The 12,663-nt window shown below is 37.2% G+C and overlaps 1 protein-coding gene across 1 annotated transcript in view; it reads left to right on the plus strand.

Annotated features, from left to right (window-relative positions):
* Positions 1-12,663, plus strand: part of SESN3 (sestrin 3) — a 27,705-nt gene that overhangs the window by 4,396 nt on the left and 10,646 nt on the right. The window contains exons 4-7 of the mRNA XM_015565985.1: positions 1,130-1,312; positions 4,676-4,912; positions 5,787-5,961; positions 11,561-11,683. Coding sequence (XP_015421471.1) covers positions 1,130-1,312; positions 4,676-4,912; positions 5,787-5,961; positions 11,561-11,683 — 718 coding nt within the window. The remainder of the gene's footprint in view (positions 1-1,129; positions 1,313-4,675; positions 4,913-5,786; positions 5,962-11,560; positions 11,684-12,663) is intronic.

A 12,663-nucleotide genomic window follows, 5' to 3' on the forward strand; every position in this document is an offset into this window, starting at 1 on the left:
TGAACTATTACCAGAGAAAAAGAGGAATGAATGTGATGCAAGTGCTTTATATTTGGAGATTTAGACCAGCTGGGCTGGCAGAGCTAGCAGAGATGGCCAGGACTTAGCAGATTGGTTTTACCAGGTTTACTTTGATTATCTTGTTTATGCTCTCACTGAAGTTTTAAACAAACACAAAAGGCAGCATTCTGTGTTTTATTGAATGATGAACTTGACTAAGAATATAATTTTAGCTTAAGGTTTTGATGACAGTAAGGCTGAAAACAGACCTAGAATGGTCATAAACTAAGAAAGAAATAAGATATAGAAAACAAATAATAAAACAACACTGTTTTACTGAGGAGCGCTGAGGAAAGGAGCTGCAATAGTTTGCTGTGTGGGGGGTTTATCTAGTTTTCAGTATCATGGCTGATTTTGGCTGCAAAGGAGGGAAAAGGTCAGTGATCTTCAGTTTCTGCTCAGTGGTGTGCACAGATAAGACTGATGTCACAGTTATACCAAAGGCAATAAGACAGTGGTTCTCAACCTTCTGGCCCTTTAAATACAGTTCCTCATGTTGTGACCCAACCATAAAATTATTTTCGTTGCTACTTCATAACCGTAATGTTGCTACTGTTATGAATCGTAATGTAAATATCTGATATGCAGGATGGTCTTAGGCGACCCTTGTGAAAGGGTCGTTGGACCGCCAAAGGGGTTGCAACCCACAGGTTGAGAACCGCTGCAATAAGAGAATTGCCCAAATTAGAATGCATTCTGAATTGGTAGAATACACGTTAATGAGATTTTATTGTCTTAAATAGACTACAGTTGATGTAATTTACCATAATGAAACAAACATGTACTTTCTTCACAAAATAAGAAAGTGGCTTTTAAGTTGACTGGCACCAACTTCTAGATGAGGAAGTAATTGACTTTGTGTGACAATTCATGTGCTTATACAAGTGTCAGCTTCCTGTATTGATTCAAGAATCTGGCCTCATTGTGATTAGAGTTTTAGAAGGAGGAATATTCTGTAAGACAAGAATTACTGGCTTTAAAAATGATTAATTCCATCTAGATTTTTGTTTAGAAATAGTAGAATAAGACTCTACCGTGACTTTTTATCAACTAACTCTTTGTGTTTTAGGCTGCAGCTAGACATCAGTGTTCTTACCTAATAAACATGCATGTGGATGAATTCCTAAAGACAGGAGGTATCGCTGAGTGGTTGAATGGTTTGAAATATGTACCACAAAGACTGAAAAACCTTAATGAAATAAATAAGCTGCTAGCACACCGACCCTGGCTGATCACGAAAGAGCACATTCAGGTACTGGATGTTTCTTTAAAATAAAAAAGATATTTACTAATGATTCCAACTGAGTAATTTTCTAGTTAAGTATTTTGCTTAAGACTCAATTTTTAAAACTTGCATATATTAGGAACTTGAAAAATGAAATATTAATATATGTAGAAAAATAAATTTAGGAAGTCAGTGGGTTTAATATAAGTATGAATGACTGCTTCTCTTTGAGTAATCAATAATTAGCTTGCACAAGTGCTTTGAGTGGCTATTAGAGAAGCAGTGGGCAGAAGAAAGAAAATACACAGGCATGATAGGATTCCTGGGGTCTAGTCTCTCCTCAGCTCCTCAAAAGGTTGTGACCTTCAGTAAATTAACTTCTTTGGGCCTCAGTAGTTCCCCTGCTATAAAATAAAGGGCCTAGATTCCATGAGTTCTAAGCTCTTTTCAAGTTCTAACATTTAATCATTTTAAGATTTTCACAGAATGGTTTTGCAAATAAGAAGTGATTTGCCCGCTGGTGTGTGAATGTTTAAATGCCTGTGGTAGCATTTAGAGTTGTGATGGACTAAGCACTTGTACTTCAAAAGGACCTTTCATCAAAGGCCAGCAGGGTGAGGTGGTTATAGAATATTCTTAACACTGTGTGGGGCACATAGTAACTAATAAATAGGAGCAGTCATCGAAGTTATTGTCAATACAAGCATAAGGCATTTAAAATCTCTGTTTCTAATGCACTGAGATGTCCTTTTAAAAAAATATTATTAGATTACATTTTTGTTAGTTACTTGCCCAGTTATACTCACTTAGTTTTTGTCAATCTGTATACGCTCAGATTTCAATTACATGTTTGGGAATCTCTGAAGAACAGTGTTGTCCTGATGCTTATGTTCTGGTTTTGCAATATGTTCGTTAGATAAAGGAGGCACTCATTTTTATGTCACATGTTAATTACTTTGTATTGGAAACTGGTGGGTCTAAAAGAATGGACACTGCCCTTGGGCCTGCTTGGAGTCTAGAGGAAGAGAGACAGTGATGGCAGCATTAATAGCATATGAATGTGTGTAAAGAGAATTGATCCCCAGGTTTCATGAAAGAGGTCACATTTGAGCTACATCTTGAAGAATAAGGGGGAGTTTTGGAATAGAAGAGGAGAGCAGACCGAGAGCAGAGTATCTACACTAATAAAAGACAAAGATGCTAATTGACCATACCTTCACTACACCCATCAGCCAATCAGAAGAATATGCAAATTAATCCAACAAAGATAGCCATTAAATTTGCATACCGCAGGCGGGGCATACTCCTGTGTGCGACCCAGGGTGGTGGGGCGGGGAAGCACAATCAGCCACCCATCCCGCCGCCATCCGGGCCTGCCATCCGCGACCCAGCGCGGGATCCGGGCCTGCCATCTGCGACTGGGGGAGGCAGGGCAGGCACTGTGGGATCAGGCCTGCCATCTGCTACCTGTGGAGCGGGCCTAAGCCAGCAGGTGGTTATGTCCTGAGGGGTCCCAGACTATGAGAGGGCACAGGTCAGGCTGAGGGATACCCCCTGCCAGTGCACAAATTTTTGTGCACCGGGCCTCTAGTGGAATATTAGGATATGCTGAAAAAGTACTTAGCAGCCTTAGGTTACTGAAGTGGAGGAGTGGTTATGTGCAGTGGGGACAGGGGATGGAAAGAATTGGGATCCTATTGTATGACCCAATGAATACCGTGTTAAAGAATTTGTGTTTTACCCTCAGAAAGGTATGGTACCTCACAGAGTGCACAAGACAGCCTTCAAAATGTTAGAAAATGTGTATGTGTATTCATATGTCATTCTTTTATAATTTTTGTTTCATAATAGTATTATAGTACATGTATATAACTATAAAATTTTGTAAATATATATTTTGTAAATAAATGTATTATCAGAGGTAGGCTTCCAATTGTTACTGATAGAAATATATGCACTCAAAAGAGCTTAGAAATCACTATAATAGAGAGTCAAGAATCATTAAGGTTTTGAGCTGAGTTGCAATATAAGTATATTTGTTGATGCAGAAGATAAATTATAGATGGTACAGACTAGAAGCAGGGAGGCTAGTCGTAAAACAGTTGCAGTAATCCACCTGAGACATTACCTTTTTTAAATTCATAGGCAGATGAAGAGGAGGGATCAGTATACAGTTATTCTGTATAAGAATAAGCAGGACTTAGTGACTGGCAGAATGTGAGGATGAAAAAGGAAGTGGGGTAGGAGAACCATTTTAAGGTTCTACCTTCCTGTCTGGGCAAAAGGCAATGGCTTGAGCAGGAGATAACACACAGGCCTGAGAACAGGAGATTGTGGCATCCATGTGGTGATACCCAGCTACTGGAGGAACTGCAGGTGTGTAACTCAAGATAAAGGATAGAGAAGAAATAAAATTGGATAGTTATTTACAGACTAGAGGCCCGGTGCACGAATTTGTGCACAGGTGGGGTCCCTCGACCTACCTGGGGATCGAGGCCAATTGGCCTGCCAGCTCAGGGGGAGGGACTGCGGGCGGTTGGCCAGCCTTGGGAGGTTGGCTGTGGGAGTGCACTGACCACCAGAGGGCTGCTCCTGCATTGAGCATCTGCCCCCTGGTGGTCAGTGTGCATCATAGATACTGGCCGGTCACCCGGTCGTAACAGTCACTTAGGCTTTTTTATATATAGATAAGCAAAGGTCAGGTTGAAAGAATGAATGATCCATTCAGGGAGAAATTGCACAAAAGTAGCTCATGGGCAGAATAGAGAAGCTAACATTGTGGAAACAAGTAGAAAAAGGAGGAGTCTGCTTGGGAGATGAAGTCAAGGGAGATGAATTCCAAGAAGGAAGTGGGGAAAATGTAAATTCTACAGAGATCAAATAGGATAAGGACTAAAAAGAAATAGAAAATAGCTTCAGGAGTTCGTTTGAAAAAGAAATCAGGTTACATTACAATAAATTAAAAAAGAAGTGAATATGAGGTAAGAAATTTGAAATGATGAATATTGGCTTTCCTTTCACATACCTCCCTGGCCGTGATCATGCACCAGTGGCGTCTCTCAGCCTGGCCTGCCCTCTCTCGTAATCTGGGCTGAGGGACACCCCCTCCCACCCCGACCCTGAGTACACGAATTTCGTGTACTGGGCCTCTACTATATATATATGAATTTAGGTGAAGCCACAGCAAAATCATAGTTAGGTTTGATAGTATAATGTAATATTATTTGACTAGAGCCACATCTTTAATATAGGAAACATTTTAAAAGATAATTTTAAGTTTTATTCATATAAATGAACATATATGAAATTTAATAGATTTTTCTATGCTTTTTATTGCTTTGTAGAAGTCTGTGATTTTCATTTTTACTCTGATTTGCTTTCTCATTTTAGAAACTTGTCAAAACTGGAGAAAATAATTGGTCTCTGCCCGAACTGGTACACGCTGTGGTCCTACTGACACATTATCATGCTTTGGCAAGCTTTGTTTTTGGTAGTGGCATCAATCCGGAGAGAGATCCAGAAATCTCCAATGGATTCAGGCTAATATCAGTCAACAATTTCTGTGTTTGTGACGTCGCTAATGACAACAACATAGAGAATGCATCCCTTACAGGCAACAACTTCGGGGTCAGTTTTCTCCTCTCCTTATTGTTTTGCCTTTGTAATTTCTAAAATTAAAAATATCTAGAGGGCCCAGCTGGTGTTGCTTAGTGGTTGAGTGTTGCCATGAATCAAGAGGTCACCGGTTCAATTCCCAGTCAGAACATATGTCAGGGTTGTGGGCTCGATTCCCAGTAGGTGGCATGCAGGAGGCAGCCAACTGATGCTGTTTCCCTCTCATCAGTGTTTCTAACTCTATCTCTATCCCTTCCTTTCTCTCTAAAAATCAAACATTTAAAAAATATCTACAGAGAATTTATTCTCTGATTAAATAAGATATATATATCCAAATATATTTATATTAGACATATTTTAGCATAATTTTTACTATAAAAATGTATCCTGTACCTGAAATTCTGAATTGTCTTGAAGAGGCTTTTACAGCAGATAGATATTATTACAAATCATACAGACTAAAAAACAAGGCTGCATTCCAGTGATCCTAGGCTTTTCATGTTAGATCCTCTGAGCAGCAGATCCTAGAACAGTTTATCTTTGGTCCATAAGATGCTGGACCAACCAATAGAAAGTACATCTTATGACAGAAAAATTAGAAATTTGAAGTGGCCTCACTTTAAAAAATAAACCATAATATGATTTAATATATACCAAATGCTAGAATTCTAGATCAAATATATCTCTAAACTTTCTACTGGTATATTTTATAACTGAAAATGTTTGAAGCTGTGATATGATTTTCTTTGGAGTTGGTGGAAATCCCACTCAGGAACTTAATAATAGTACTGATGCCTCTGTACATCACAAGGTGACTGTGGGAGGTAGAGATGTTTACTGGAACTACTTCTAATATTAATAACACCATCATCCTACCTGTCTCCAGATTGTAGGTTCCCTAAGTGAGCTGGAGGCCTTAATGGAAAGAATGAAAAGGCTTCAAGAAGAAAGGGAAGATGGAGACACATCTCAGGAAGAAATGACCACTCGTTTTGAGAAGGAGACGAAAGAAAGTCTTTTTGTTGTCTCTGGAGATACTTTTCATTCATTTCCTCATTCAGGTGCCTTTTTTTCACTATCTTTTAGTTGTTCTTGGAACCCTGACAGGCCACCTTCAGTGTTTTACATGTGGTTTTGTAAAAATGATTGTGCTACCACGTTCCTTTTATTTCTTTCTCGTCCTCTGCGTTAATAGATGGTATACCTGACACTATTGCTTTATTATGTTGGTTCATCTCTGAATATATTTCAGATCCAGGTGGGAGGAACGCCCAACTTTGTACTTCATACTCTATCCTGGATAAAATGTAATTCAAAGCAGACCAGTTGCTTATAAAATTAGATAGAAATATTTAATTCATCCTATTTTTGTGAATTTTTTTTCATGATCAGTGAAATCCTGTTTCAATAGATATAATTTTTTAAAAATATCTCTGCCTTTTTTGTGGGTGGAGAGTATGTAGGAGGACTATTCTCACACTGCTGCTTTCCCAGGTTAGTTTAAAATTATACTGTACTTGCATTTGCATTTCTTTGGAGAAATCTTTGGAATTTATAAAAACATATTATTTGGGTTATTTTCTTAGGTTAAATTTGGAGGAATTTATTCCATACTTAAAGGTAGGCTTCTTTGCTGTAGTCTTAAAAATACGTTTTTATCTAATACTCTAAGAGACTTGGAAAAAGGAGGGAAACTTTTTAATTATGACTAAAAAAGATATTAAACACCATGTAGTAAGTGTTATTAAAATAGCATAGACTCAGTAGAAAGTGTAAATCCTTCAAAGTCATCCATCTACATAACATTTATTTTTAAATAGAGTTCCATCTTAGTTTAAAAGGGGCTTCAAAATGTCTAGTCTTAAGACTAGTCAGTCTCATAAGTTCTGAGTGTAATTGATTTGGCCATATTTATTTGTTAACTTTAAACATAGCATCAACCAATAGCTCTCGGAAATTTTACCAGGAAAAATAAGAATTCCTTTTATCATTTCTCATGATGATCCTTTTTTTTCAATGAAGATTTTTATCCTCAAAATTGAGTATATTAAGTACTAGTTTCTCAGAACTTCTAATCAGTATGAAATCCCCCCAAAAAAGGAAACCTGGTGTTTTAGTTATTTGTTTAATATTCGCTCTACATGGGCTGGCAGGCTGCAAGATAGTGTGTGAGAGAACCAAAGGAGAGTGCGTGGATGTCGGGGGAGTATTTACTTGTGAGTGAGGGACAGCTATATTCCAAGGGACTGTTGGGGATGGCAGAGTGGGCTGCCCTGGCCGGGCAGACCAAGTGGGATTTATTCCAGGGATGCAAGGATGGTACAAGATCCGCAAATCAACAAATGTGATACATCACATAAACAAACTGGGAGATAAAAACATGGGAAGATCTTTAGATTTTAGAAAAATAAAATGAAAGTTTAAATCATCCATAACTGTATGCAATATTAGTATGATTTATTAATAAATACTCTGTGGTTGCTTCTGTCTGGTAAAAAAAAAAAATATTTGCTCTACAAACATTTACTGAGTCCCCCATATGCTCTCAGCACTGTGGCAGATAGATTTTCAGCGTACATAAGGCATGGTTCCTGCTTCCAGGGAGCTGTCATTGCTGGTGGGAAAGGGTTAGCAGAGTGGATTGCGGAAGGTTTGTGAGCCCAGAAGAGGACCCAGCCTTAGTGGGGGGAGGAGTGTGGACAGAAGGGGTGCCCAGAGGATGACTTTCTCCAACCATTTGGCTCTAAGCTGAGTCTTCGATCTTGAGTGCAGGGATGTCAGGCAGTGGCTGGGGAACAGGGGAGTTGGTGTAAACAGCATCCACGCCTGAGCCAAGGCACGGTGGTAAGGAAATAGGATGCTTGCTTCAGGAACAAATGGCCGTGTTGTTAGGACATAAATCATGAGATAGGTAATGTGACAAGGAGCTGGGTAGGTGGACAGGGTCTTATCATGGTGATTGATCTTTCTAACCTTAAGGAACAGATAAAGCTGCCTTAGTTTGGACATTTGGAGTTCCTATGTGTATACAACATTCAGTCCAGGGATGTCTGCCCAGTGCTTCTCAAGCTTTGCTGTGCATGTGAGTCACTGGGGAATATGGCTGGAGCGCAGTCAGTCTGGGCTAGGACGGGATAGGCCACACTTTCTGTCACAGCTCCAAGTGGGACTAATGCTAGTCTGCAAACACACTTGGAGTAGTAGTGTGACGATCAGGAGAGGGCTTTTAGCTCAAGATAAAGTTTTGGAAGTTTTCAGCATATAATTAGGGGTTCAAATCAAAATAATTATAAAAATCATCCAGGTAGAACAAATGGGACAACGAACAATAATGAGCCTAGGGCCCTGGCTGGGTGGCTCAGCTGGTTGAAGCGTAGTCTCATACACCAAAAGGTGGCGAGTCAACCCGTCAATGTCTCTCTCTCCCTCTTTCTCCTCCTCCTTCTCCCTATCCCCATCCTTCCTTCCTCCCTTTCTCTCTCAAATCAATAAAAAATAATAATTATTATAATAGTGATAATGAGCCTAGAGTTAACCTTCTAGGTAAGCCAATATTCTTAAATGTAAACAATTTTATTAAAGTTACTAATATCTTTTTGCTTTTAGACATTACTTTCTAAGAGCTTCTCTAAGATCACTCGAGTTTAAAAGATAGGTTTTTGTTTTTATTTTTTACTACTGAAAATCTTTCCTGGATCCCAGTTTCTATCTTCCTGGACCCTTGAGCAGGACTACTGCCTTCTAAAATGAATTTTTTACTAGCAAGTCTTAGACCCTAGCCAAAAAATTGTGTTCTAATTTTAACAGAAGAGGCTGTATCATTTGTAAGTCATTCAAGGAAATAAATCATTTCATTATATACTCTTAAACATTCCCTGTACTAAATGTGCTGGTCACACAAAGATAAGTTAGAAAAATAACTTCATACACTTGCTAATTGAGTCATTTTTATAAAGTTAGCAAAGTTTTAAAATAGAAATTTATTTTGTCCTATGCAAAATTTCTTGGTTAAAAAAAAAATTAAAAAGTAAAAAATTTCTTGGTTTAACCAGTGTGATAAAGCATTCCAGATTCTATGGAGAGATTCTAACAATAGATTTCAAGTCTTTTGAAGAAAATAAATATTTAAAGTGTTATATGGGGGTGATATTCTGTAGCTTGGTAACAGACTTAACTAGCTTTTATTGGGTGTGTTTTTTTTTTTTTCAAGTTAGAAATGTGTTTCGTTATTATAGCATAACATTTTCTGTATTTTATTATAGTTACTTCTTAGGGGCAGAAGAGTGCAGACAAAGTGCAAAATACTATTTGTTTTCAGATCAGACTTTGAAATATTTATTTAGGTAGAATTAAAGTGAGAGCTTTAGATTTGTTAATCATAGTACTAATTTTAATTTTTTTAAACTTTAACCTCTTAAGATAAATTTAGGAAAAAGGTATGTGTGGTTTGAGAGATCTTTGTATATATATATATATTTTTTTGTAGACAAAACTGTCTAGAAAACAGGTCTCAATTGAATGGATAGTATTCATATGATACATTTTTATGTTATTTGGTTAGTTACTCTTCATTGTTTAAAGATGTTTAAAAGTCATATGACAATCCAAATATGTATATGAGCGAGACAAAAACTAACATTAAAGTCAAAAGAACCAGCTAAGTAATAGTCAACTGAAACCACCGAGCTGTCCAGTGTGAGGGGAAAATCACTTCAAGAGAGAAACTGTTTTACAGAGTTTAGTTATCACTTACTGTGCTTGGTTTAATTTTACTTTGCACTCCACAGAGCTCCTAACTTTCACTGTGGCCTCAGCAATTGTATTTTTTTTTTTTTTGCTTTATTTTATTGATTATTTTGGGATGGACAAGCTTAACCTCATTGGTAAATGTTAAGAGATAATGCATTGAAAACGCCATTTATAAAGCATTTCTATTTACCCGGAATAGAGAACTGGAGCGTAAGGAGGAGGCAGCAGAGTGGTTGAGGAGTAGTCTGGGGAGCCTGAGATTTCTCTTTAGAGCTGAAAGTCACTTTGAAGCTTCAGACCAGTTTCAGTGATTTAATGTTTACAAGTTTTCCACGTCATCTTAAACTAATCCACATTGTATTTCTTTCTGACACTCAGTACCAACAATAGTATTCCTAACTTACACTTGGTTTACTTATGTCTTAAGTAGATATTTCTTTTACTGTTAATGAAACAAAGAAAAAATAAATAACAGGTACGTAGCATAGTACCCGCTATAGAGTAAGTACTCAACCATGCCAGTCTTATTAGTGTAATTAAGGAGTTAGGTAAGAATTTCAGTAAAATATTTCCTAGGTTGGGTAGTCTGGGCACTTGATCTTTCTTGCCTTATTATTAAGCACTCTAATTAGTCCCTGCTAATGACCCATGAAAGGTTTAAACTTGTTGGAAAAGAATACTTATTGTGAGGCTTTTCATGAAATAACAAAGATTAAATAAAGATAATGAAGGTACTACTAGTTTACCAGGTCTTCAGATGAATTACTATAATTGCATTTGTTTTTTAAGCCTATCAACACTGTCCATTAAGAGTTATAGTTTTTTATTATGCCATAAAATTGTTTTAACTATTTAATATATATTTATTTATTTGATATTTAATGTATTGAATATTAATTAAAATACTAAGAAAATACTGTTCTTTGGAAGGAGCTAGTTTTTTCATTTATTTTTTAAAATATATATTTATTTTTTATAACAGAAGGTAGTAAATAAAGGTTGTTCATTTCCTTTTAGTGGTTGAAATCAGGGAAAAATGATTATAAAGATTAACCTAAAAAAGTTAGTTAAAAGATAATTATCTTTAAATTAAATTAACATGCATTGGGTTTTTATAATTTCTCAGTGGTGAATTTTTAATATTATCAAGAATGCAGACATTAGCTGTCTTACAATGGTATTGTAGTCTTCCTATCTTCCTTAATGCCACTTTGATAGTATTCCATTCACAGTCTCATTAGCATATTGTTTACTCCATACGTTGTGTACCTTTTCTTTTCATGTGCACAGAAAAGCACAAAATCTTAGGTGTAGATCTCAATGAATTTTCCCAAACAGAACCCTCCTGTTTAACTGACAGCAAATCAACTAAGAATAATAGTGACTCCTGAAAGTCCACTTTCCTCACTGTTGTGTTCCCTTCCCAGTCCTTCTCCTTATATGCCTCTTGGTAAACTACAAATGAACTCATTTTCCCTGTGAATCCAGATGAAACACCATCTATCTAATTTTAATAAAATCTATGTTAACATTCCGCTCACTGAAAGTGCTCTTTATCTTTACCTCTTCTCTTTCCCCACATCCCACTTCATCCCCAGAAAGATCAAAAGTTTAAGCATTTTAACCAGAGGCGTGGCTATCTTCCTTGTCTAAATGTGCTACTACTATTTAGGTATTTTAATTTCATCAATTTTTTGACTGAGTAATAACTATAGTTAAATGCTAAGATGGCCAAGATTTGGTAATGAAATTGTATTCAAAACTTCAGTAGTAGACGCTTTATTTGAATTTAAGCCAGGTAGTCAATATTGTCACTTTGGAAATCCATGGAAAAGCTAAAAAGTGGAGGAAAATGGAGAGGTTTCATTGTTCTAAGTGGTTTCCCTAACACTAGATTGTTGTTGTTCTTAGATTTTGAGGATGACATGATTATAACATCTGATGTCTCCCGATATATTGAAGACCCCGGTTTTGGGTATGAAGACTTTGCTAGACGAGGAGAAGAGCATTTGCCAACATTCCGAGCTCAGGTATGAGATATCTGTATTTCAGAGAAAATAGAGAATAAATACTGTTATTTTAACTGTGACATGTTGAAATATAAATAAATTGACTTCTAAAGAAATTAATAGGTCATTTTGATAGAGTCTGTAAATCATTTTCTTTAATCTTGTTTTCAGCCTAGTTTAATTTGATGTCTTAATAGGTAGATTATTATTTCAACACTAGAGGCCTGGTGCATGAAATTCATGAATGGGGGGTCCCTCAGCCTGGCCTGCAATGACGCCAGCATCCCTCGCCCAGCCTCTGGCCCGAGGCCCTCCCCCTCCCTCCGCGCAGCCAGAGCATGGACGCTGGGCTCGCATTGCCAGGGCGACACGGCCAGCGTCCTGCCCTGACCACTATGAGTGCCACCATCTTTGTTATGGCATGACAGTAAATTTACATATTACTCTTTTATTAGATAGGATTTCCCAGCTAAGAAGGCAAAAGGAAAAGGTTTTCTTCAATTACAGCATTATTACATTGTAGTTGTATAATATTCGTACCATTTGGGGGGGGGGAGGGGCATAGCAGAGAAGAAACCCAGTGATGTATCATATCACATATATAATAAAAAGATACTTTGTAATACGATCCTAAATTGGTAGCTAATGGCTTCATAGTTATTCCCTCCCCACCCCTAGAAAAAACAGTCACAATAGTGATGTGACCCCTAAAGTGGGTGCAAATTTGAATTAAGACAAACTCCATTGTGCTTATTTCAGATGATCTGCTAACTGTCCATGTCATTGAATAGGTTTGGTCACAAAGAATAGTCCAAGATCTGGGGTTCTTTCAGATAAGGGCATAGTTTGCATAGCATTTGACCACAGTAAGTAGCCAGTTTATCACTGACATGCTACACCCTGAACCCCACTAAGGAAATAGCATGGCACTCCAATCTACAAACTGATGTGAAGGCTTTTTAGCAAAGCTACAAACTTAGAAATAAATTTGAATATCTTCATTTA

This window comes from Myotis davidii, unplaced genomic scaffold, assembly GCF_000327345.1.
Source record: "Myotis davidii unplaced genomic scaffold, ASM32734v1 scaffold641, whole genome shotgun sequence".
NCBI lineage: Eukaryota > Metazoa > Chordata > Mammalia > Chiroptera > Vespertilionidae > Myotis > Myotis davidii.